This window comes from Hoplias malabaricus, chromosome 6 (genome assembly GCF_029633855.1).
Source record: "Hoplias malabaricus isolate fHopMal1 chromosome 6, fHopMal1.hap1, whole genome shotgun sequence".
In the NCBI taxonomy this organism is placed as follows: Eukaryota; Metazoa; Chordata; class Actinopteri; order Characiformes; family Erythrinidae; genus Hoplias; species Hoplias malabaricus.
Genome location: NC_089805.1, coordinates 45,790,052 through 45,817,296, shown reverse-complemented (window position 1 = coordinate 45,817,296; position 27,245 = coordinate 45,790,052). Strand labels below are relative to the sequence as shown.

At 44.5% G+C, this 27,245-nt stretch overlaps 1 protein-coding gene across 2 annotated transcripts; it reads right to left on the bottom strand.

The window, feature by feature from the left end:
• Positions 1-702: 702 nt before the first annotated feature.
• Positions 703-26,898, bottom strand: cpsf1 (cleavage and polyadenylation specific factor 1). Of its 2 annotated transcripts, none has more exons than XM_066675093.1 (38): positions 26,838-26,898; positions 25,759-25,924; positions 24,972-24,999; positions 24,718-24,851; positions 24,247-24,327; positions 22,256-22,407; positions 21,895-22,041; positions 20,929-21,068; positions 20,036-20,146; positions 19,529-19,622; positions 19,305-19,392; positions 18,796-18,936; positions 18,522-18,573; positions 17,573-17,667; positions 16,900-16,974; positions 16,393-16,473; positions 14,507-14,599; positions 13,410-13,535; positions 12,872-13,013; positions 12,450-12,628; positions 11,527-11,666; positions 10,549-10,738; positions 9,309-9,515; positions 8,711-8,800; positions 8,369-8,512; positions 8,021-8,173; positions 7,076-7,192; positions 6,887-6,977; positions 6,217-6,301; positions 5,770-5,911; positions 5,010-5,162; positions 4,740-4,916; positions 3,975-4,041; positions 3,590-3,637; positions 3,344-3,499; positions 2,461-2,590; positions 1,520-1,658; positions 703-940 (listed from the first exon to the last, which is right to left on the bottom strand). In XM_066675093.1, exons 2-38 carry the CDS (start codon positions 25,900-25,902, stop codon positions 893-895), a joined length of 4,380 nt encoding a protein of 1,459 aa, XP_066531190.1. In that variant the 5' UTR covers positions 25,903-25,924; positions 26,838-26,898; the 3' UTR covers positions 703-892. The 2 variants fall into 2 exon arrangements, with proteins under 2 accessions (XP_066531190.1, XP_066531191.1); XM_066675094.1 differs by having other exon boundaries at positions 17,573-17,664.
• Between the last annotated feature and the right edge of the window lie 347 nt (positions 26,899-27,245).

Genomic DNA, 27,245 nt, shown 5'->3' with positions numbered 1-27,245 from the left:
AACCCTCCACTCTCTGATCACAGCTTTAATCTGGAGCCGCTGCAGTTTGTGAACGGAGGAGGAGTTTGGGTTTGGACAGAATCTGAATCTGATCTTCAAACACTCCACCTACCACAGTGTGTTTGAACTGTGGGAATAAAGTGCAGCACCCGGATGCAACCCACACAGACACAGGGAGAACACACCACACACTTCACAGAGGGTCGCACCCCGGACCCAGAGACACCCGCTGCTGTGTGACAGTGACGCCACATTAAAGGAACTCGATGTAATATTTTTAACCTTAAAATTACAACTTGAAAGTCATTGAGATGCTCTGCTGAGCTGTAACAACAAGAAAAGAGCCTCTGTCATTGTTACTCCAGCCTCAGCACTGCGGAAATGGCACTATGTAGTTTTTGGAGCATGGCAGTAAACAACCCACCCCCTCCCCCTCCCCGGTGATTTCAGTACAGTGCTGAACTTAATTACACCAGGGGGAGCCACAGGAGGAAATAAAACCTTAATCTTATGTAGTGTTTCTTTAAATACACAGTGAAGATACTTATTTATTTTCTATAAAGAACACACTGCTTCTAAATGTAAACAAAGCCGAGTTTGTAAGAAGTGAGGTTAACTGCAGAACGTAAAGTGACTCCCCTCTGTTCGGTTTAATCCTGTGTGTCTTTATTTAGCGGAATTCAAAACAAATATTCTGTTAAATTATGAAAAAAATGTTTATTTGCCGTAGAAAATATTCTGCAAAACATAATGCATTTACTGTCTGTTATCAACTCAAACATCTTCCAAAAAACTGAAATTTGGAATTAAAACATTCTTGGAGTCCGTGTCGCGGCAGAGCGACTGAAGAGACGGAGAGGAGAGGAGAGACTGAGACAGAGGGGAGATTTATTCAGAAATGTGCTGTGACTCTGTCGATGTCCAGCAGGTCCTCCACGATCTGAAAGAGGGAGAAACAAGGGGATTACAGGGGTCTTCTGTGGTATTTAATGGTTCATAAGGCCTTAATGAGAGCTCAACACTCTCGGAGGACACTGCTGTGGATAAATAAAGCTCTCTGAGTTCCATCACACTTTATAGTCTAGTATAGTAGTGTGTATAGTATAGCTGTAGTGTAGTGGTGCAGTATAGTTGTAGTGTGGTGTGCATAGTATGGTAGTGCAGTGTAGTATAGTAGTGTTGTGTATAGTATAGTAGCGCAGTATAGTTGAGGTATAGTAGTGCTGTGTGTAGTATAGTAGTGCAGTATAGTTGTAGTGTGGTAGTGTTGTGTATAGTATAGTAGCGCAGTGCAGTACAGTTGCAGTGTAGTAGTATAGTAGTGTTGTGTATAGTATAGTAGTGCAGTATAGTTGCAGTGTGGTAGTATAGTAGTGTTGTGTGTAGTATAGTCGTAGTGTTGTGTATATTATAGTAGCGCAGTGTAGTATAGTTGTAGTGTGGTATAGTGGTGCAGTGTAGTATAGTTGTAGTGTGGTGTAGTATTGTTGTGTATATTGAAGTATTGTTGTGTACTCACGATGTCTGCAGTGGTGCCGATTTTCTTGGCGAGTTCACTGCGCTCCATGGTGCTGAGGTACAGATATTTATTCAGCAGCTCTCCGTCCAGAATATTACGCACCGCATTCTGCAGTGTCCTCCGGTCAGTGTGCAGCATCCTGAAACACACACACACACACAGGGTTAACAGTCATTTTTCTGCATCTTAATACACACACACAGGGTTAACAGTCATTTTTCTGCATCTTAATACACACACACACTTCATTTTCTGAACTAAACACATTAAAGCCCTGAGTACATCAGGACACTCTTTATTCATTCATTATCTGTAACCCTTATCCAGTTCAGGGTCACGGTGGGTCCAGAGCCTACCTGGAATCATTGGGCGCAAGGTGGGAACACACCCTGGAGGGGGCGCCAGTCCTTCACAGGGCGACACACACTTTAATTTTTGTCTGAATTAAAAAACTGACACCGGAAACATTAGTTGGGAACTGTATTATTTTGTCATCGGGAACCTGGCCTAGTGGCTGGGAAATGCCCCAGAAATAATCCAGAGTCCTGCAGTGTGTGTGTGTGTGTGCGATGTTGGCAGAGAGCACCAGCACTGCACTGAGAAACATCACACCTGTTATAACTGCCGCTGAAAACACAGGTAAAGAGTCTGTGTGGACGTCTCGGGCTTTAGCACAGGTCACGTCTGTGTGGTCTACAGACTGTGGGGCGGGGGGAGAGAGGCCTGAGCTGTCTCAGCTGTTACAGTCTGTTTATCTGGAGAACACACCCTTCCCGTCTCCATGACAACTGCATTTTGTTAATGAACTGTGTAATGACTCTGAACAGCATTTGTGTTTTATTTGCTATATTATTTTATATGTTAAACCAAAATAAAGGATTGAAGTGTGTGTGTGTGTGTGTGTGGGGGGGGGGGGGGGGCACTAAGGGATGGTTGTGTACCTGAAGGCTTTGGGGTTGAGTCCTGCGTGGTGTGGCAGCATGGTGTTGAGAGCGTTCTGTAACATCAACAACCTTCGATATGTCTTCTCTGGCATCGGGAGCAACAGACCAATCCCTCCATCCAGAGAGGCTGAGAGAGAGAGAGAGAGACACACACACACAGTGAGAAGATAAATCATTTTCATATATGTTTGAATGAATGAGTGAATGTGGGGTAATAATTTGCAAAACTATTTCATTATTAACTTAATTGTGTTTGTGTCCATAGACTCATGAAAAAAGTAGTTGTCCGATCTTTTCTGCTTTCATCTAATTTGGGGTCGCAGTGGACGCAGGGTGAGTAAAGAAGCCCCAGCCGCCCACAGCTTCCCTGAGCCCCTCCGGGAGACCCCCCTGCCTCCCTCTCTTCAGCCTGGAGATATAATCCTCCAGTGGGAGGCGTGTAGGGGACATCCTTATCAGACGTCCAGACCACCTCCACTTAGCTTCTCCCAGCGACCCACCAGAGAAAACTCATTTTACCGCCTTCTTCTTTCCCCAAACTCTTTCTCCAGTCGTGATGACGTGTTTGTGAATGTGGAATTCGTCCCATTCTTGTCTGATGTAACACCTCAGGGTGTTGTCCCTTCAGTAGGAGACAAACCTGGCCGACATGAAAGTCTTCTCAAGCCTGCTCTCTGTTAAATCCACAGCTGTGCTGTAGGACCACGATCAGAAAGTGGTGTGGTGCTGCCTTGTAGAAACACACAGTGCATGTCTGAAAAAGACGTCACCTAGAAGGCAACAATTTTTTTTCTCCAAACTGTGTTTGAGTCGTTCAGAATTGAATACCTATGCCACAGAAGTGTGTGTGTGAGAGAGAGAGTGGGTGTGTGTAACCTACCAAACCAGGTGATGTGTTTATTGTCCCAGGTGAGGGACTTCTTGCTGCTGGGGTCCAGAATCCCCCGACAGGGCATTCGCCAAAACGCGTTCACATGAGCTCCCACATTAAAATCAGCTCTCCTCAGCAAACGCATCCCTCCAAAGCTCTCCTTAGCTACAAACACACACACACACACACATTGTCACGACTGCAGAGGAAGAGGCAGTGTATGTTGTTACGATAAAGAGACGGTATCTGTCAGACCTTCAGGGAGGTACATGTAGACCAGCAGGTTCTTGTCTCTGTCGGAAACTGGGGGAACAGAAATAAACTGTTATTCTGATCACATTTATAAAACGTATAAACGTGGAGTAAATGCAGCTTTATTAATGTTACAGGGAAATGTAAGATTTACGTAGGGGAATTAACAGCAGACATTTTAGCACATTTTGTAAGTGGTAAAATAAATAGATCAAGTCTCGAATTCATCATCTGATCTACAGCTGGGAGTCGTAGAGGAACGAGCTGGTTTTATTTAAATAAACCTCTTTTAAAGCCAGAGCAGTGGTGAAATATAACGGGGGTTACAGTCTGAACCAGTGCACAGTGGTGTTAGACGTCCCCTGACGTCTCTCTGTTTGTTACTAACCCAGGAAGCCCAGCTGATTGTTGTCCACCATGAACTCGATGCTGTAAACCTCCAGAGGCTTCGCGTCCTGCACAGAACCACAAACAAAACCCATTAACAACACAAACCTGAACATAATAAGGTCCTCCGACTCTCAGAGGGGATCCTCTTCTGCCCAGGTCACAGGTGACGGTTTACCACTGCAGGAAGTAACGTGGTATCGTATTCTCAGATAAATACACACCATAATGGAGCCTGAGCCCTTGTGAGGAGGGCTGTTACTGACCCGGATGTAGGGGTGTGTGCTCTTGTACAGCACTGCGTTATAAACTGATGGAAACCTGGCTGCTTTCTTTAGTCGACCACTAGCACAGTCCTCACAGGGCCTTGTAAGAAGGCTTGTGGACACTTCATTTAATCAGTAAATCCAGTTATTCTAGAGTACAGTCCTTGCTGACCCTGGTGTCCTGCTGCGCACACACACACACACACACACACACGGCTGGATTAGGCCTTTTCCTGACCTCACCGATGATTGTAACGTAGTGGAACCTTCACATGAAGCTGTCTTCCTGCTCATGTTTGGGTTGTAACCGTGACAACAGCGCTCTGATTGGTCGGTTTGATTTTAACGTATTCGTCAAACTCAAAATCTGACGAAGCGCCGCAGTCCGTCAGCTTCAGACTCAGTGTGAAGGCCACCGTTAATACACCTGTTTGTTCTCAACCCTGACGAGTGTGTTTTCATCTGTAAACACCAGCCTCTGTGTGTGAAAAGGCCTTTACCCTGCTGACGAGAGACAGAGTCTTGCTCTCCTCCTGGTAGCGCAGCAGACAGATGCTCTTCATCACATCCGCCGCCAGGATGAAGTTCTTGATGCTGTACATCTGATGGATGTAGAGCTGAGTGTCTATGAAGGCCATGCCAGTCAGGTCATTATCCTTCAGACTCCACAGGAATATCTGCACACACACACACACACACACACACGTGATCTACCAATGACAGAGATGCTGTGTTTACATCAGTACACTAAACTGAAGCAGGAGTGTTACCTTCTGTCCGATGGCAGACACTAGGTACCCGCTGCAGTGACACAGAGCCGTAACCGGACCCTTCTGCTCTTTCTCATACAGAACTTTAAACTTGTTCTTCGTGAGGGGCTGCCCAGGCTCTGGGACCACCTCGATCACGTCCAGAATCAGGATCTGAGCACAGAGAGGGACACGAACAGGGGTAAGACCAGGGAGACGAGGAGAGAGAAGGCAGGCTGTGGGGGTCTGGAACACTGTGAGGGGCTGGAATGAGGCCAGCGTACAGCTGTGGGACACAGTGAAGTGATGTGATGTGTATCACTCCTCTGTAACTCTGGGGTTTATTACGTTACAGTGTACAGTTTGCTGTATACAGCTGCAGTAGTGTGGAATATCAAACAGACACAAAGCCAAACAGTGCGTAACACTGATGATTACATTGTGGTGTGGTGCACTGCACTGTGAGGAGCTGCGTAATGTGGTGTGTAAGAGTGTAGTGGGTAAAGCTGGTGGTGGCGGTGGTGTGTGTGTGTGTGTGTGTAACACTATGGTGAGGACCTGTGTTATATTATGTTGTGCTGCGTAACGCTGTGCTAACTTACACAGTGGTGCTTCTGCCCCTGCTGGTGACCTCCTCTCCCTGATGTTTATAACACTGTACGTAGAGTGTTGTGGTCTAACACTGTGCTGAATGATGTTGTGCTGTGTAACACTGTAGTGTGTAATGCGGTGTTGTGTTACACTGTGATGGGGTAACGCTGTATTGACATTAAGGACGTACTCTGCCTCGGCAGGTGACCTCCTCTCCCTGCATTAAACACGTTCCCAACGCCACGTAACCTTTCAGACCAGAAACGGTCTCCTGACTCTTCAGGGCCACCGTCTTCATACAGGTCACATGCTCCCACTCCTCCAGATCAATCCTGAAAACAGACAGCCGCTGTTAACGGTCGTCTCTGAGCAGCAACACGGCGGAGACACTAGTATTCACAGGTTTATTACACACACGGTCAAATCAGCCCAAGACCGTCACTGACCTTAACTCCAAACCCACAACAGACCGCTTTATGATTCTGATTCAGTGATCAATAATGAGAGGCAGCCCCTGAACGGCTGACAGAAATCTGAAGTCATGTGTCAATATCATCGATATTGTTCATATCAATATTGGAATTATAACGACAGAAACTAAGAACTACACTCTGATCTCATGTGATCACAGTCTCACCGTGTGTTGGGGATGGCCTCCCAGCTGACTGGAGAGATGAGCTGGATGGTGAATTTGTCCTGCTGAGGGTAAATGTAGCGCTCATCTGAGGGAGAACACACACACACACACACAGGTTTGTCATCTTCAACACCAACATAGTGTTTAACATAACACTGCCCTTTGTTCACCTTTATGAGGATGTTTCCCCACTTTTTACTTCCCTCCAGTCAGGAACAAATGTGTTCATGAAGCGCCAATGTCAGGAAACAAAGAAGCTGTCTCTCTCGGTATGCTAGGCTCGCTCTCTCTCTCTCTCTCTCTCTCTCTCTCTCAAACAGGACTCCTAACATTCAATACCACGGACCGAGTTGAGGATATCGCCCTATTCCTGCTTCATAGCTGGGTAATATTGACATATTTTTGCTCTTTGGGATCCCTTAAGGTGGAAATGTCTCTAAATTCAGGAGAGCGCTAACTGCATGAAAGTAAACACAGAGTGAAAGTGCTACAAAACTAAACAGCTCGAGTTACACATGAGTTTCTGTGGGAATTCAAACTGTGAATAAACACTTACAGACAATTTACACACAGTTGTTTCTCAAACACAATGTTCCACCTTAAAAAAGTGCAGAGCTATGGCACATGAACAACTGCATTTGCCCACATCCCCTTTAGTGTCTCATCTCACCTCTCTCTATCGTCTCAAATTCTTTCTCTTCTCCAGTCATCCTGGGGATACGGGTGCAGGTCTCCTTAACACTGGTACACACAGCATAGACCTACCACACACACACACACAAGGAAACACTGAGTGTCTCCAGACAAATACACACTTCATGTTGCGTGAGTGAGACTGTGTGTGTGTTAAAGCTCTCACCTTTGACTCCACATGGTAAGCCACATAGTGCACTGTGCATCTGAGAGGAATCTTCCGAACAGGCCACGGGGCGTCGTATGAGAGATATGTGGGTAACACACTTATCCTCAGCTCACCCTGGTGTGCGCGCACGCACACACACACACACACAAAATATAGCAATAATACAAAAAGTAAATACACATTTACATAAAACAGTATTAAGATTATATTAAGTAGACAATATGTAGATTTAGTTTTTTAATTAGATTATCTGATCAAAAAAGTCTATAATTACTTTTAATAAACATTAAAAACGGTGCAAAAAGAGCTTTACATTTTTGGAAAATAAAAACTGTCAGAAAACACAGTAAGATCTTTAAAGACCTGTTATTTTGTTTGAAAAAAAACTAGAGAAAAGCCTTAAAGATGTGTGCACCTGTTTGTAGTAGAGGAAGCCTTTGGGGCACTTAGGCCTGTTTAAGTAGAGAAAAGCCTTAAAGGTGTGTGCACCTGTTTGTTGAAGTAGAGGAAGCCTTTGGGGCATTTAGGCCTGTTTAAGTAGAGAAAAGCCTAAAGGCATGTGCACCTGTGTTGAAGTAGAGGAAGCCTTTGGGGCACTTAGGCCTGTTTAAGTAGAGAAAAGCCTTAAAGGTGTGTGCACCTGTTTGTTGAAGTAGAGGAAGCCTTTGGGGCATTTAGGCCTGTTTAAGTAGAGAAAAGCCTAAAGGCATGTGCACCTGTGTTGAAGTAGAGGAAGCCTTTGGGGCACTTAGGCCTGTTTAAGTAGAGAAAAGCCTTAAAGGTGTGTGCACCTGTTTGTTGAAGTAGAGGAAGCCTTTGGGGCATTTAGGCCTGTTTAAGTAGAGAAAAGCCTAAAGGCATGTGCACCTGTGTTGAAGTAGAGGAAGCCTTTGGGGCACTTAGGCCTGTTTAAGTAGAGAAAAGCCTTAAAGGTGTGTGTACCTGTTTGTTGAAGTAGAGGAAGCCTTTGGGGCAGTTGACGTTGTGGAATGGGGAGAAGGACTCGATGGAGCCGTCTATAGTCATGGGGTGAAGCCTCATCGCTCCTCGAGACGTCACAAACATCCAGTGAGGAGAAGGACCACAGATAAACACCTACACAACAAACGCCACGGTTCATAACATCAGTGTTTCATAAAGCAGCAGAGAGAGTGAAAGCCCATTTAGTTTCTTATAACTCACTGCAATGATCCAAGTCACAAACTCCTAAACTATTTCATAAATCACATGATTCCAGATCTGAGCCCTGGGCCACTATGGGCTGTTTGCACAGAAGGATTTTCCTCTTACTCCTGAGTATCCAGAGATGTCCTCAAAGTATCTGAACCTGGCCACATGACCTTTCACCCCCGAGAATTCATCTCCAGCCCCCTCGGCTTTCTTGTCCTTCTTCACTTTTGTTTTCTTCTCTCTGAAGTTAATGTTGTGTGGCATCTGGAAATCACAGGGAGAGGGTGGAGTGGGCATTTTTAAAACTTTTATAGCACATTTTAATGTGAATTTTTGGAATAATTTAATGTGGTTTTACCCACGTTTTAAAACACACTTTAAAAGAATTACTCCTGTGTTTCAAAGCACTGTTTAAGCTTAATTTAAAAGGTTGTATAGAATAATTTAAGGTGGATTTCTCACCTTCTTGAAGCGCACTTTAAGGTTGCTCTGTGCCTGCTGCTGGTCGTAAGGGAAGGCCTCATAAATCAGAAGCTCCTGATCAACATGAGTCTAGAGTGAGAGCGAGAGAAAGAGACGTTTAAATTAATGACACAGTCAAGTGCAAAGATTTGGACACATTCTCAATTTCTATCTGAAACCTTCTACACAGAGGCTCACATCTTGTTTATTTGGGGACAGCTGAACTAAAACGTGTAAATATTAAAGACTGTTCACAGAAGACATGTTGACTTGCTTAATTTACTGTTTAAAAAGTGTAATCCCTGTTTCCCAATGACTACACTGACACCTAGTGCACGGGTTCTGTAGTAAACCTTTGTGTTTTACACTCGGTTGCCTCCATGTGGGGGGTACCATATGCAGCATTAACTGTTTGATATATAAACTAGAAAAGGACATCAACTACACAGATATTTACATGATTACATTAATCATGATTAATGATTAAAATTAAATAGTTATCAATCACTTTCCTAAATATCGTTTGCTCCTTTTGGTGGTAAAAATGCAACTGCATCTTTTACGAGCATCTTTTACCAGAAAGCCAGGAGAACCTCACCAGTAAGTACGGCCGACTGTGGTTATATCCCAGCGACACTAAGACCACCTCTTTAACCAGTGGGATCTCTCCCTGCCGTGTCACTTCTTCCTTCTTTGACTCTCCCTGCGCTGCTGATTGGCCGGAGGAGCTGTCCACCAAAACTCTCTGACCGACGGGAAAGTTCTTCACCAGGAAAACCAAGCGCCAGTCCGGGAGCTGGTAGATCTGTGGAAAACAACAGGGAAAATGTTGTCCAAAATCCCATTTTTCACCCTTTCCCCTATCACTTAGCCCTTCCCCTCCATTTCCCCTATTGGGGGGGGGGGGGGGTGTCTGAGTTCTTGTTGGGATAGAGGGGTGGGGTGAAGTGTGAGGGCGTCATGACCCTTCAATTTCAACCAGAGGTTTTTAGAAGCACACTCCACACTGAGGGATACGACGCCTTGTGAATCACCAGCGAAAAGCTGCGCAGCGAGCAACAAAACCCACAAATGTCAGAATTTTCTGCTCTAAAAACTATTAAAGGCATTTGTATTATCTTGGTTTAATGTAGTTTCATTAAATTTTGACACTTTACTTAAAAAAAAAAAACATCACTTTCATTGTGAAGAACAGATTCTAGCACCTGAGACTACTGCAGCGTTTAAGATGGAACTGGAAGGTTGGAATAAATAGCTGCAGAATGAGAATCTGAGCTGATCTCCATATCCCAGAAGAGTGAGGAGAGGGGGGTAATCTCTGATTGTGGAACTCTTCTGAAGGAGAATGAGGCCCTAAATGTAACTAAAGTCCAGCAGCTCCTCTGATATCACTGCAGACTGGTGTAGAGCCGCTATGAATGAAGCACTGCTCTTGTTTATTTGTGTTCTGATGAAGTACCAGGGTCTTAGATGGTCGTCCTGTTTCAAAGGGGGAGATTTTAACCACTAAACCCTGCACTAAACCCTGCAATTCCAAGGGGAATTGTGACAGTTTAAAAACAAGGGGTATGCTAAAGAAATTGGTAAACCTGAAAATGTAGACTAAAATAACAATGGTGTCATTTAAAAACCAAACGGGGGCCTAAAACACTACTGATCCCCATTTAAAATCCATACATAGAGAAAAGTAGTTAAGTGTTTATATGACTAAATAATAATCAACAAAATGTAGAATTATTCATACACGCTTACAATCAAATCCAAAATAACAAAATAATAATAATAATAATAATAATAAGGAAACGTGTGTGGAATAAGTGCTTGTAAAACTTTGAGACCTCCATGACTCCGTTCTCCCGAACCAGCATGCACCAGTGAGTGGGCTCCTGTTTCCCCAGCCCCACAGCTCTCTCAGCCTGAGTGAGGGTGGACGCTGAGGGGGTCCCTCGGGGGGTGTCGTCTTTACCGGGGCTTGTCAGAGAGCTCGAGTCTCCATACAGCATCTCCTCCTCATCGTCCACTGTGTTACTGTCCACAGAGAGAGGGACACAACAGAGAGACAGGAAAGATGAAGACAGGTGCTAGTTCTGATTTCTTGAGCCAAAAACACACAAGAAACACACAAAAGGGTCCTGGTATTAGATCCCAGTAAAAAAAACGTGAACATCAAAGGTGGCATCAGTGGAGTTAAGGCACAACCGTGTGTTCAGTGTGTGGAGCTGAAGCTTTCAGTGTGTTAAAAGTGATATATGCAACACTTCAAATATTAATACATAAGCAAACAACTCATTTATGGGGCAGCCGTGTCCTAAAAGTAAGAGGACTGGGCTTGGTACCAGAAGGTTGCTGGTTCAATGCCCATGAGCAAGGCCTCTAAGCCATCAAACGCTATCCGGGCACAGAGAGTGGCGGCCCTCGGCTCCAGGTGTATGTTCACTACTGCTAATCACTAGTATGAGTGCGTGTTCACTGCCACAGAAGGGTTAAATGCAAATGTCACATTTCATAGTACGGTTGCACACTAATCATAAAGCATGTCACTAATTCACTGATTTCTATATAAAGATATAGTGAAGCAGAAAGTGAAGTCACACACCCTCTGTGTGTGTTGTTCTCTGCTCTTTGTTTTCATAGTGGGGAAACCCTCCTGAAGAGACAGGTCAGTGACCACTTACACAGCACTGCACATGAGTGATGGCTGCTTTACTCTGCCCTCCTGGCTGACACAGAACGTCTGCTATTATCTCCTACTCACAAATGAAAAGTGCTCACTTGCCCCATCACTACTCTGAATTGACACGGGCTGAAGTCGTTACCTCATGTCCTGGATGACCGTCTCTGTCTCTGTTTGACTCCTGGCGATGGTGTCCTCCTTCACCAGGAAGTTGACCTTGTTTTCAGTGGTGAACATTCCACTCACGTCCCGATACGCGCACAAGGTGATCACACGTGACTGCTGCAGGGGGGACACAAGAACCAAAACAGTACATTTAGCCAGCTGCATCAGGCTTTAGTTGGCCACAGTTGGCTTTCAGTGTGTCCAGTTCTAAAACACTGACATTTCACTGCCCTCAGGTGAAGTGTCCGCCTTAACTTTAGTGTGTTTCTCTAGACATTCCTATAAATTTAATTTCCCGTGAGTCCAACACCCAAATAGTGGTGGTTTTGTTCTCCAGACATTAAAATGACAACCCTGGTGCTAATTCAGATTTATTAAACTTTTAAGATTATTTAAAACACTAAGAGGAGGGGGGGGTCTCATCTTTGCATGGGTTCATCAGAGAGCTCAGTGTCCATACAGTATCTCCTCCTCATCGTCCACTGTGGGACTGTCCATAGAGAGAGAGGGATGCAACAGAGAGAGGCCTAATATAATTGATCCTCAGGACGTGACAAACTGGAAAGATTATTCTGTAAATTCAGTGTATTCAGTACCTGTCGGACAGTTATATCACACTTCAAAATAACAACAAATTAATGCAGAATTTTCAATCATTACATCAATATATACGCTTGTATAAGCAATTGACTTGTGACATATTCCTGTTCATGTTTGGGGTTTAATTCATTTTGCAAAATAGATTTGAATATTGAAAATATTTTAAATAATAAACAAAATAGTGCAGGGAAAAGTACAAAAAAAGCCCAAGGGGCTTGTACTAGGCACTTTCTCACTGGAGTCAAACTTAAATTAGCAGTGAGAAACAGAGGGCGGCAGCTGCATGTGGCTAAGTCTCACCGTGTGGAGCTGAGGCTTCTGAAGACTGAGGCGGTGACTCTTCCCCATGTACGCATCACTCTTCAGCACAAACATCGTCACCACTCCCTCCGCCGTCATTATCACCACGTAAGGGTCGGCCACAGAGCAGTGAATTATGGGAGAGCCCAGGTCTACAGGAATGAAGTGGACTTGGGTCACTGCAGGAGAGAGGAGGAGAGATCAGATCTGAAATATGACAGTAACCTGTAGGTGGTACGTTGACATACATTTACCATCAGACTACTGCAGCGGTTACACAGCGCACATGTCGTAAACATATATTACACTCAGGAGCAGGTAGGGGGAGCTCAGGAGACAACAAAGCCAAGCCTTATGTCGTATTCTTTAAAAAGTTCATATTCTGAATATTTTCTGATGATGTGGATTCAGCAGGATCTTACCCCCGTCCAGCAGCCTGATGCCCATGGGTGAGACCTGGATTATGTATTTATTATCTCCGATGTTCCCGGCGTAAACAGTGGGTCCCTGTGTGGCGAAGCCACTGGTGTCCAGCTCCATGATCTCCTGACCCGTCTGCAGGATCTAAACACAGACAGCTCAGTCTAGACACTTTAGACCACACGTGCACGGTTTGGTTTGGATTTACTTAGTGTTCTTTCCTGTTTAATGATGAACACTTCTAAAGGAAGGTGAAAAAAGGGAAGACGAAATAAATTTCCTTCCGGGTGCTCCGGTTTCCTCCCACGGTCCAAAAACACACGTTGGTAGGTGGATTGGTGACTCAAAAGTGTCCGTAGGTGTGAGTGCGTGAGTGAATGTGTGAGTGTGTGTTGCCCTGTGGTGGGGGTGTGGAGCGCTGTCTCCTCTCTCAACATCCACAGCTAGAGAGAACATGAGCAGTACACATAACCCCTAACTGCAGGGATGTGTGTGTGTGCATGTGTGAGTGAGTGTGTGTGTGTGTGTGTGTATACGTACCATGGTAGAGTCCTCTCTGCTGAGAATGAGAAAGCCGTGTTTGTTTTTCTCGTTCTCCAGTCCCAGCTCCTGCTTATCTTCCTCCTCCTCCTCACCACACTCTTCCTCACCATCTGCTGCAGGCTTCTGGGAAATAAACAAACAAACAACATTGAGAATAAACCCACTGACACACACACACACCCGTACATGTCCCAGCAGACATTTTCCTATCCCACTTATTCATACACTTCTTATTTACTAAAACCACAACAACCCTAAAGAGGCAGTGGGGAAAGGTAAAAAGTTAGATTTAGGCCCAGTCCCATTTTTAAACCTTCCCCTTGTTTTCAAATGTCACCTGGAACCAAGCTACAATCTGCAGTGTTTAAAATACTCAGCTTCTTATTCGGCAGATTTATCTTCAAAACATCCAGTTCCACCTTAAATACTGAAGTAGCCTTAGGAGCTATAATATAATTGCTACACTATTTAAGGTGGAACTGAAAACTAACAACAGACCAACCATCGTATTTCTAGTGAAGAGTACAGTAATGGTGGAGGAAAACTTCATAACTGAAGTGCCCTGGAGCAAACACCCAACCCCCAAGTGCTCCCTGTGGCTAGGGCTGCCCACCGCTCTGGGCATGTGTTCTCACTGCCCCCTCGTGTTACACTCACCAATGTGTGTGTAAATGTGTGTTTCGGATTGGGTGAAATGCGGAGAACAATTCCTCTGTGTGCAGCACAGTGGCTAATAAAGTGATTCTAGATCCGATTCTAAAATCAGAAAATAAATGTTTTACAATGTGTATAATACAATATTTCTGGAACGAATTCTTTAATCTCTCCGTGTCTGCGTGGGTTTCCTCCAGGTGCTCCGGTTTCCTCCCACTCTCCAAAAACACACATTGGTAGGTGGATTGGCGACTCCGTGTCCATAGGTGTGAGTGAATGTGTTTCGCCCTGTGAAGGACTGGCGCCCCCTCCAGGGTGTATTCCTGCCCTTGCACCCAATGATTCCAGGTAGGCTCTGGACCCACAGCGACCCTGAACTGGATAAGAGTTACAGAAAATGAATGAATAAATGATAATGCGTTCATCTGTTATTAATTTACCTTCTCTGGTTTCTCCTCGTTGGATATAACCGTCCACATGTCGTGACACCCGGGAAGTTCAAACGTCGTGACGACCTGTGGTCTGATGCTCCTCTGAAGAGTCAGAAACCAGGGTTAGATACTCAACATCAGTACACACTACACACACAGTCACATGAAACAGAAGCAGAAAACACTGAAACCTACTGTTAGAAGGGGACAGGGTTCATTACCACACTTCTGCACATACAGGATACGAGGATGTAACACAATCAGAACCAGATTCCCAGTTGATTACTCACTAAAGCCATAAAATCATAGTCTGTTCCATTATAACAGCTTCTTATTACAAAACGCCTTGTGGACCACCAGAGGGGGCAGTCATGGCCCATGGCTGCACTAAACTGTGAACAATAACCCTATACCAGTACACACAGCATCAGATGAGAGCAGATGTGGAGGGGATTTCACTGTTAGCCAGATCACTGAAGCTGAAATCAAGCCGGTTTAACAGGAGAGGACATTTATAACACACATTCCTACTGAACAAATCTCTACTCCACTGTCTTAACAGCTGTTAGTGTCTCGTGGGTGTTTTAAAGGCTTCTCCGAGCGTCTGTGAGGCAGCCCTGGTAATCCCAGAATTCTCTCTGGCACTGGCGCTCTCCCTGAGGCAGACGGGCCTTACCACCACAGGGACGAGAGCTGTGCACTCACTACACACAGTAACACACAAACACACAGACAAAACAGACATACAACAAACACAACACTCTACAGTACACTGCCAAAGACTTAGGGAACTAAGGTTATCATGGTCGTGCATTGCTTTAGGTGTATTGTTATCCGACTTATATTAATATTGTTCTGAAATATTTGCCGCGTAACTAGTCCCACAGTTTTCGAGCTATCGACTCCTCTGACCGGACAGGCTTTTATCACTTTTCAGTCCAACATTTCCACATAACTTCCTTATACTTTCACCTACAGACTTCATTTAAATTTTAAATGGTAGAGAAATGCCCCTTTTCTAGCACCAGCACATTTGAAACCGTTTGAAAATACGTTTTTAGAGCTATGAGCATTAGTTCGGCACTAGGGAGTGTTTCAGCTGCCATAGTGATCTATGTATTTCTATGCAAGTGGCTCAGCACACAGCGTTTCAAAATTTCTTCTGAGATTACCTCGTGATGACACGATCAATTCTTGCTCAAGCTGCATGCTTTTACCCCAAATCCATCCCTAGAGTGTCCTTGTCTCTATGTAATGTTTGATTAAGTGATTTTGCAAGTATTTTCTGTGCTACATGAGTTTGTTTGGAGGGTGTACCCCCACAGATGAATGCATTTAACTGCGAATTAACAGTGCTTCAGCTGTGTGCGTGTGAGAGAGAGAGAGGGAGGGGGAGAGGCAGTGTCCTACCCTGTGTGTGTGTCACAAAAAAACATTACGTACAGAAGGTATATCACAATCATTATAATCAGTGCATTGCCTCTTCACCGTGTAAACAGACAGACCCTCCTCTTGTTTATTTACGTTTAACTCCAGCTTCCTGCAGCTTTACTGTCAAACCCTGCACTATAGAATACCCCTGGGATATGAAAGGTGAGGCAGAGGAGTCTTGCAGTAGACACGGACATCACATCGATTTAAGAATGGATATGGGCCACCGGAGAGTAACAGACCACACCTGAGGCTTCAGTGCACAGTCCTCTCTGACGACAGAGCCACAAGCCACAAGAATTGGTTATTGGCTGTAGACGGCTGGGGTGAAGACAACAGCACTCAATGGTTGAGGTTATCAACATTTAAATCTATCAGACTTCCTACACTGCACACACACACACACACACACACACACACACACACACACACACACACACACACACAATCTATCCAAGTCTTACCTGAACAACAGACAGAGCTCCATTTTTACTAAAACCTGAGCAAACCACCAACTCCAGGTCCGGCTCGGGGTTACTCTGGAACTGAGGGAGTAGAGGAGAGCTTATTTTACTCACAGTTTACTGTACACAGGTTTATCATTCACACACACACACACACACACCACTGTTTTTCCCACAACACAGAAACAGGTGCATGGCCAAACTGTCACAAGACACGACAGTTCACTGTGGAATAATCTCAGAAGAATAATCTACGAACTCTATACTTAAGCCTTAAAGGTTTAGTGTCTGGCCTCATTTAACAAAAGTCATTAATAATGTGAATGAATGATGTTCCATTTCCACAGCGCTGTTTTGGACCCCAGAGGGGACCACGGGGACAGCGCCCCCTGTCGGCTCCAGCACAACCCAGGTCCACACTGGGTTAGCTTCAGTGGACCTGCTGACTGTATCCTAGTTATAATCAGGGGAGTTTAACTCAGTGTAACAGCACGGCTGAACTCATACCTCTTCTGAGAGGAAGGCTGGCTCTCCCATGGAGGCGTTCACACACGGCCCAATGTTCAGAATACTGTCACAAACCTAAAACACACACACACACATATATATATATATGTCACACACACTTACTAACAGGTAGATTTACAGGTGAAGGAAAAGCAAATGTGGGGAAACAAAATGTGGGGAAAACAGCTCTTTTAAAGTATGCTAAAAAATTAAAGAATGATGAACTTCGTTGTGCAAGGTTTAGTCCAAAGAGAAAAAATATGTCCACTTTTTTTTCTTCAGGGGAAACACTGCAATTTCATTAAAATAATTATATAAAAAGAGTTATAGTTAACACTAATGTCAAAAACAGCTGCCATGAAGCACTATAAGCTATTCGTGTGCTAATGGCTCCCCCTTGTGGACAATGTTTTGCTGCTAAATATTCTTGAGTGAATTTTAATTAATAAATTAAATTTATTACAATTACAATTTTCTTTATTATTTACACAGAATAAAGTTTATATAGAAGCTAAAATATTAAACAAATGGCATTTATTTTCTTGCTGATGTTTATTTTAATTAATAAATATAATACTGATCATTATTATTATTATTATAACATTTTAAAATGATTCTGAATCGTGCCACTGATGTCTAGTTAGAGTTTTTCATGATTGATGAAGAATCTCACCTCAAAAGAGTAGGTGGCCAACTGAGTGCCAGACTGAGCTTCACTTCCATACACTTCAATCTCATCCAGTTCATCTGGCAGAGAAACCTTTCCTGCTACACACACACACACACACACACACAGGGAATATATATGTGTATTGCTACATGCTAACACTGCTGAACACTGAACTGATATCACACAACTGGAAACTGCTCCAGAAATCTCCCATAAACAACACGAGAGTCCAGTGTGGAGCCCAGAGCTTCTGTCTGAGTGAGGCTCCACTTTTAGAGCTGTCATGTAACTAGACTCTGTAGCACACAGTGTAATGGTGCAGTAGAATTACTTTTATAAATCTATAAAGTGCACTATGTAGGGAGTAGGGCGTTGTTTGGGATGCAGCAACATAAACATAAAACGTTCCATATTTTATTCCTCCCTGGCGACCACACCATGTCTGAGGAAATCTCACGCTATGAACTCGCTGCTGTCTGTGTCTCTGTGTGTGGAGGAGACCAGTTCATGGTCCTGTACTTCTTTGGTTCAACATAAACAATGTCTGTCCGAATTCTGACCAATCTGTCTGTGTCGATGCCTGAGGCAGATGGGCATCAGAGCTGACGCAGAAGTATAAACTGGGCTTCAGTCTACAGTTTTTAGTGCTCACAAGGGTTAGCCTTAACTCACAGCATGTAGCATTACTGAGACAGAGCTCCTTAAAGCAACACTAGGTAACATTTGGTATTGTAATTCCCCCTGGCTCCCCCTGGAGTTGCAGAGAGTGGTTCATTTTACAGCACTGTTCTAATATCAGGGAGAGGAATAATAAGAGAGAGAAATGCGATTCCCTACACTCCTCCAAATGTTACATAGTGCAGTTTCTGCAGTGATGAGCACAAAATAGCTACAACAGACGTTCTTTTCTCCCTGTTACACAATGATTTTGAAGCTGAAACTTGACCCATACCTGTCCAGTTCGCTGTGGAGTCCACTCGTTTCTTTTTATTGGGCGGCTCTTCCTGTAATGAGACGAAAGAGAGAAGCAGAACTGAAGAGAATCCATTTACCAGGCAATAATCGATCTCTAAACCACGACACATCAATCTGGAAACACTCAGCACTTGTATTTATTTCAGTGTATTTTTCCATTACAATAAAACACACAAAAGCCCACAGTATTAGACAATAATCTCATTAGTAATTTAAATCTTCTTTGGCAAGTTTCTCTCTCTCTCCCTCACCTGCTTGTCTTTGTCCTTCTCTTTGTCCTTGTCTTTTCCGTCCTCCATGGGCGTCTCCTGCAGTTTCTCAGTGTATCTGAGCAGCAGCGAGTTTCCGAGTCTGGAGCCCAGAAACATGTATCCTGCCTCCATCGTAACCATCTGAACGCAGTGTGGGAAGAAGACAGGTTTAGAAACTGGAAATGTGTCGTCCTCAGGGGGTTTAAACGGTAGCGTATTACCAGACCAGACCAAAGACAGCACTCATCACTTACAGCATGAAGACAGAGCGAGAATGAATGAGTGAATTTTGCTTCTAGAGACAGAGGGTAAAAAATTCCCATGGGTTCCCTGAGCGACTCTGAACCACTACAGTCCATTAGCTCCCTCTTAAATGGGCCTACACTTGCTGTAATGTACTGTCGTCTGTCAGGACGAACATTAAAAAGCATTACAGAGCTCAGTGCTTTCAGAGCTCTTTTATAAAACAGTGTAAACCCTGTCACACCGCAGTGTTGAGCGTCACTTACACACGTGGTCAGGACACTGGCTGCAGCCTTGTCAAAGTGAAACGCTCGGACACTTCTCATCCCATCGGTTATGAGGGTCAGCACGTAACTGAAATGATGAATCAAAATATAAATACGTACATGTTATGAAGAGCAACATTTTATTAGCCCCCAGATGTGTTCGATTAAGCAGTAATTTGCATAAAAATGCACAGAAGTGTTGTCTTTTTTTTCTTGCTACTCACATTTCTCCTCCTTTCAGAGAGATGACCATTTTATCTGAGGAGATGAAAGCAGCCTGTGAGCAGTCGAGGGTCAGCTTCACCTCCTCCTGAACACCTGAGAAACACCAAAGTGTGTGTGAAAGTTTGGACACTGCTGCTCAAATTACACACCACACAATTTACTAAATGTGAACATAAGTGAACACATATTCTACAGGTTATAAACTCAAATCACACAGGGCTCCCCAGACCTCGAGGGAGTGGACAGAAGGGGAAAGTCCAACCAGGAGGAACAGGGGTGTCAGTATCACGACTTTCATAACAGGACTGTTTAAGAAACTATGGTGTATTACAGTGTGCAAAACTGTGTTCTGAAAGATGATTTTTTCACTTAGAAACAACATCAACCAAAGGTTGTCTCTTCAACCACAACATCTGCACATCACTGTACATCTCAGAAACAAGGTCCCTGAGACCTGCTTTTGTTAAAAAAACAAACACCAGACACAGCAGTGTGTGAGCTCTTACGGAGAGGGAAGGCCGTGGTCCCGTTGGTTTGGCTGTTGAGTGAAACTCCGAACGGCGGGACGCTCTGATTCAGGTACAACAAAGAGTTCATCGCAAACACCACCACTCCACCTGCAACAACAAACACAGCTTTAACTCTCATCCAAATGAAGCCCTACATGGAGCAGGAGGAGGAGACGGTCCACTGCTGAATATGAATTAATAGTGAGGGGCCCTACAGAGAGCCATTTTTTATTCTCTCTTTTAATGTACTGCTCCTGTCAGTCAAGGGGGGAGTGTGATTAGATAGATAGATACTTTATTGATCCCCAGGGGAAATTAAGGCATGAGACCCAGAGCAGAGTCAGAATGGCTCATTGGGGGGGGGGGGGGGGGCTTTTATTATCCTTCATTTATTATTATTATTTTTTATTTATATTATTATTATTACATCCCCTTTAAAGAAATTAAAGAGAAACCTCTTCCACACTGACTAACCATATGTATTCATTAATACTTTTGTTGTTAAGACCATTAAAGCGGATGTTTGTAGCACTGTCGCTAATGCAGTTAGCCTTCTCCTGAGTTTGGAGACATTTCCACATAGAGCAACATCCCCATCTCGGTTCATGCTTTTCTACTCATTTACAGACACTGGGGCTTTGTAAACACATCAGACCTGTTTCTAGCGCAAATTGACTATAGAACAGCACATGATGGAAAACATCTTATGAATTCTATAAAAGGTTTTTTTTTTTATTATTATTTCAATCGTGAATGCCACCTTTAAAAATTGGTAATTGTGTGCTTGTTCTGGGTTTGTAGGGCCGTGGAGTAACTGTGAGTAACTGTAGAGAAGTTAAATAAACGCTGATGGAGTGTGTGGAGTTTATATGTGGGCGCTCAGTTCTCACCGATGGGTTTGGGCACAGCCATCACCTGAGTGCAGTCGAAGGGCAGGTTACTGAGAGACCAGATCACAGGGTGGACCTTCTGCATGATGTTCAGAGAGATGGCCACGATGCTGCAGGTGTCCTGACGAACAGCCACACGCCTTTTTTAAACACACAAACAGAACAAACAGATCAGTCATTTCTCCTCTGATCCTCCTTCACATGAATGCTTCATTATACTGACCCTAGTGGCCTGGCTCTATCAGATATTCACTACCAAACTTATTTTAAACATTGATTCTTCCTCTCATACGAGTTGGACAGTTGATCCTGATCTCCTTAAATTCTCCTGATCTCTTCTGGAAGTTTATTCCACTTTAAAGAGGACATGTTATAAAAGAATCCCTTGATTCTGAAAACACAGGATAAAACGAGTCGTTCTGATTCTGCTCTGCTTCTGACGTCAAGTGCAGAGACTTTAGAATGGCCCCGCCCCGTCGTTCTGAGTCTGTCCAATCACGGCACTGGACCCACGTTTATGTGAGAGCGCAAAGACGAGGTTAAACTCAGAGAAGCAGACACAACGAGCGCGGAGAGATTAGAGCACTGAGTAAAAACAGAGGAGCTTCTGCTCCTCGCTCCTCACTGCTGTGCGCTCGGGGTCGGGGTGAACAGAGAGCGGCTCATTATCATTTAAAGGAACAGGTGCTGAAAGCGGGCGTTCTGAACAGGGGCTGTTTACACAGGGGGAGAACACTGCTGTGGGGTTTGGACCAAAGCAGGTCACAGGCGTTTCATTAAGAAACAGAGCTGAGCTCCACTGTGGAGAAGGAGAAGTAAGTAATCTTTACCAGCGAAAAAAGCAGTACACCATATTTATGAAATAAAGAATAACATTGTGTGTAGTTTCACAACACATACAGCACCATGTTTTCAGACACATCTAAGCCACTATGTGTCAGCATAGCTGCTGTTACAGGCTCTCACCCCGGCCAGGTCTGATTGGGCTCATAGAGGATCAGCAGGGTGGGCTCATAATAACCGTGAAGAAACTTCATATCGATGATATTCAGGAGCTTCTCGTCCAGCTCTCGCACATCGATGATGTAACTGGGAAGGAAACTGGACTTCTGTCTGTTGGGGGATTAAACCAGGACACACAACGTCAGGATTCAGCTAAAAATATTCAAACATACATGTAATGTGCTTAAAAACTCCACCCAGGGTCCACCACATTATCCTCTTCACTGCTGATTGTAGATAAATCATTCAAACATTATAACATTGTTAAATCATTGGGATTTTTCAGCTCTATTTGATACAAAAACAACAAATGCTTCAGCTGTACCCCTCTCCCACGATGCCCTCCTGCTCGTCTGTGAGGGTGTCTTTTCTGAACGGCAGGACCACCAGCTGAGTCCCGTACACCAACATCACAGCACAGCGGTTCTCCGGGTCGACCCGCACCACCGGGATGTGGACATTCTGCACAAAACCATCCTAAAAAACAACAAGACAACAACACGTTACTGAGTCACAAGACCGACACCACCACGTCCTCTCTGTGCCCTCTCGCTTCCTCTGGGTGACTGTCTGGGAGTAGTGTGGTGTGTTCTCTCTGTGTCTGCGTGGGTTTCCTCCACATTCACTCACACCTATGGACACTTTTGAATCGCCAATCCACCTACCAATGTGTGTTTTTGGACTGTGGGAGGAAACCGGAGCACCCAGAGGAAGCCCACACAGACACAGAAAGAACACACCACACTCCTCACAGACAGTCACCCGGAGGAAACCCACTCAGACACAGGGAGAACACACCACACTCCTCACAGACAGTCACCCGGAGGAAACCCACACAGACACAGGGAGAACACACCACACTCCTCACAGACAGTCACCCGGAGGAAACCAACACAGACACAGGGAGAACACACCACACTCCTCACAGACAGTCACCCGGAGAAAACCCACACAGACACAGGGAGAACACTCCACACTCCTCACAGACAGTCACCCGGAGGAAACCCACGCAGACACAGAGAGAACACACCACACTCCTCACAGACAGTCACCCGGAGGAAACCCATGCAGACACAGAGAGAACACACCACACTCCTCACAGACAGTCACTTGGAGGAAACCCACACAGACACAGGGAGAACACACCACACTCCTCACAGACAGTCACCCGGAGGAAACCCACGCAGACACAGAGTGAGCACACCACACTCCTCACAGACAGTCACTTGGAGGAAACCCACGCAGACACAGAGTGAACACACCACACTCCTCACAGACAGTCACCCGGAGGAAACCCACACAGACACAGAGAGAACACACCACACTCCTCACAGACAGTCACTTGGAGGAAACCCACTCAGACACAGGGAGAACACACCACACTCCTCACAGACAGTCACCCGGAGGAAACCCACACAGACACAGGGAGAACACACCACACTCCTCACAGACAGTCACCCGGAGGAAACCAACACAGTCACAGGGAGAACACACCACACTCCTCACAGACAGTCACCCGGAGGAAACCCACACAGACACAGGGAGAACACTCCACACTCCTCACAGACAGTCACCCGGAGGAAACCCACACAGACACAGGGAGAACACACCACACTCCTCACAGACAGTCACCCGGAGGAAACCCACACAGACACAGGGAGAACACACCACACTCCTCACAGACAGTCACCCGGAGGAAACCAACACAGTCACAGGGAGAACACTCCACACTCCTCACAGACAGTCACCCGGAGGAAACCCACGCAGACACAGAGAGAACACACCACACTCCTCACAGACAGTCACCCGGAGGAAACCCACGCAGACACAGAGAGAACACACCACACTCCTCACAGACAGTCACTTGGAGGAAACCCACACAGACACAGAGAGAACACATCACACTCCTCACAGACAGTCACCCGGAGGAAACCCACACAGACACAGAGAGAACACACCACACTCCTCACAGACAGTCACCCGGAGGAAACCCACGCAGACACAGAGAGAACACACCACACTCCTCACAGACAGTCACTTGGAGGAAACCCACACAGACACAGAGAGAACACACCACACTCCTCACAGACAGTCACCCGGAGGAAACCCACACAGACACAGAGAGAACACACCACACTCCTCACAGACAGTCACCCGGAGCGGGAATAAAACCCACAACCTCCAGGTCCCTAGAGCTGTGTGACTGCCACTACCTGCGACACACCGCGCCGCCCCAATGTAAACATGTTTTATCTTATAAAAGAAAATAAAGCAGAGAGGATGGATAAGAGACTTCCGCTAAAAAACAGAACATACCCTGAGCTCAGGCTCCTCAAAGAAGTGCAGAGAGAGCGTCTTGAGGTCGTGTGTTCCAGGGTCGTACTCCACCACGGAGAGCTGTGAGGAGGGACACACAGAGAATAAAAACACTGCCTTTAAACAGTTAAACACTCAAGAGCTTGTCCAGCTCACAGTGATGGGGTCCCAAATCATCCCCAGGCCTACCACTAAAAAACTGGAACAACCCTTTAAGATCAAACATCAACAAACAACCATCATAACTAATCAATCACAAACTAATATTAATTACAATTATTCCTTCATCTTCATCATTATTTCGAATAAAGCTCTTTAGACTGGTGAAGGTCACTGTGGTTGTGGTGAGGAAATAAAATGTTAATGTGTGCTGTAGACACAGAGAAGTCTGTTTCCTTTCACAACCACTGTAAATAAATCACAGAACTGTAGAAAAGTCAGTGGGGTCCTCCTTTATCCACCCTTTGATACCTTGGCGTCTTTGAAGCTGAGAAGTAGAGCATCTCTGTTGGTGCCGACGAGCTGCACGCTGGCCATGGACATCACGTTCCCGAACAGAGAGAAGGACGCCACCTGCTCCAGCTTCTCCTTTCGGCTCTTTCCATCTGAGAGGACGACACAGCACCGGGGTCAGAACCAATCCCAGAGCCAGAGTTCACCAGCGGTGGAGAACATTAACAGAGAAACAGGAAAGAAATCAGGGGATAGAGAACGTCCACTCTTACCTGTGGGCTTCTCTGTCTTTGCATGGCTCTGAAAGACAAGAACATACACGGCAGAGGTCATTCATTTACAGCTTAGACAGAACAGATCTTCAAACATCCTCTCACAGTACTTCGTTTTCTGGATCAGAAAATAACTAATGGGGTGGGTTAGAGGCCCCATTCACGCAGTGGGTAAAAGTGGCCCAAATGTCAGTCGAGAATGAACCTCGGTGAACCACGAGATCAGAGTTAGAGCAGAGGAGCAGAGACTCATTTCACAGTGTGTGGGACAGCACTGCTCTTCTGTGCCTGTGGGTCAGTTTAGGAGTGAGAACCGTTCACACTGATGTTGGATACAGTTCACATTAAAAAGACAGCGTGAACAAACAAAGAAACCAGATCTGATCCACTTTTGTCTGCTGTCTGAACGCACCATTAGCTGCTTGTGCTTTTCTTGGGGTGGGGTCACTATTGTAAGCTGAGAAAGTATAATGTCCTAACTATGAGTGGACAAGACTATTATTAGACACAAGGTACAAGTCAAAATGGCTTCCTTCAGGAAAATGGGAGCAACGAAACCAAAGGAACCGGGATTTCTCCTCCTACAATATTCTAGGCTAACGTGTCCTTCAGCAAAGCACTTAACCCTAACATCACAGCCCCTAGTGTGTGTGTGTGTGTTGTCACTGCCACGTGTTAAATGCAGAGTCTCACTTTCACCTAAAAAGCTCTCGTGATGCTCTACTGAAAGGCTGAGTGTGCTGTACACACAGGGACAGTTAAACGGGGTGAAAGTAGAGGAGCAGACCTCATAATCATGAATAATCCTGTAAACGTAGAGCTGAGAGGTTCCAGCAACAACAAGGTTCTTCTCTTCACTGGAGATAAAGTTGCAGTACACAGAGAACTCCAGGCCAGTGGGCTGATGAGCCTGTCTGTACACAGCATACATCCTCCAGCCTACAGATCAGCACCTAGAACACACATTCATACACCAATAACAGCATTAAGACTCAATAAATACAGTACATTTAGGTACAAACATGTTTAATCCTCCGGAAGAACTCTTGACTAACATAAAGCTGGTGAACGTCTATAACGTCTATAAATATACTTAGTGACTCGTGAGCCTCCTGTAAAGACAGTAAATAGTTTTACAGCTCTGTATCTGTATTTAATGACATACAGAGGGGGTTAAATACACCTATATATACTAAACAGCTCTATAACTGTACTTTAAGACGTTTATATAGGGATTAAATAGAATTATAGATTATAACCAGCTCTATATCTGCGACCTAAACTGCAGTTTAACTGGTCTACATTCAAATAAGCTGTTTGTTTAAACTCCTTATTTTTATTCGAATTTGTCAATTCCACCTTAAACTGAGCATGTGACAATCTCTATATCTGTATTTAAAATGTTTTTAAATGTATCTGCTTTTAAAGAATCTAACTTCTTTTTTCGAATCACCCGATCCACCTTAAATGGTACTGCAGGTACATGTGAAGCTGCACCAAGGTACATGTAAATACTGCACCGTTTAAGGTGGAACGGATAATTCCAATATGAAGTTGAAGAATACGAAGCCAACGACAGCACATTTTGAGCAAAGTTTAAGCACCTGTTTTAAAACAGAGTTTCTATTACACAGACGACCTTCAACTGTGGAAAATAACAACGTTACTGTTATTAAACAGGACCTCATTTTAAAATATTAGCCATATGCTAACATGCCAACGGTAACTTTAATCCCTTTTAAACCCATTTAATTCAGATTTGACTCTCAGTAAACCCGCGCCAAACAGCATTCAGCTTCTCATTTACATTCCCGGTCTTCCTTTCAGACACAAAGATAGTATTTATTAGAGAAATTAAAGAATTACCACGCTAACAACAACCACAATCCATTCATCACACTCTCCCGGCTCAGGGCAGAAGGGTGTGTTTCAAATGGCTCACATGTACTCTTGTACACTTGTACACTGAGTAGTGCACACTAAGTCTCCTGGTAAATGTAAACCTACATTGAGAGGGAGTTGTTTGAAAAATCCTTTTCAGAGTTTTATAGAAAGGTTTTCACCGCGATTTAAATAAAACATGCAGCGCTGTTAACACAAATGTATACTGTTTAAAATGTAAGAATAAATTAAAGGAAAAACAAAGATTTTCCATACGTCCATTATGTTATTGATAAAATAAACCAGGTGCAAAATGTACACTTTATATTAACAAACTAAAAGGGTTATTATTTAAAAAAGATTAAAATATATTTAATATAGCATGCTATTCTC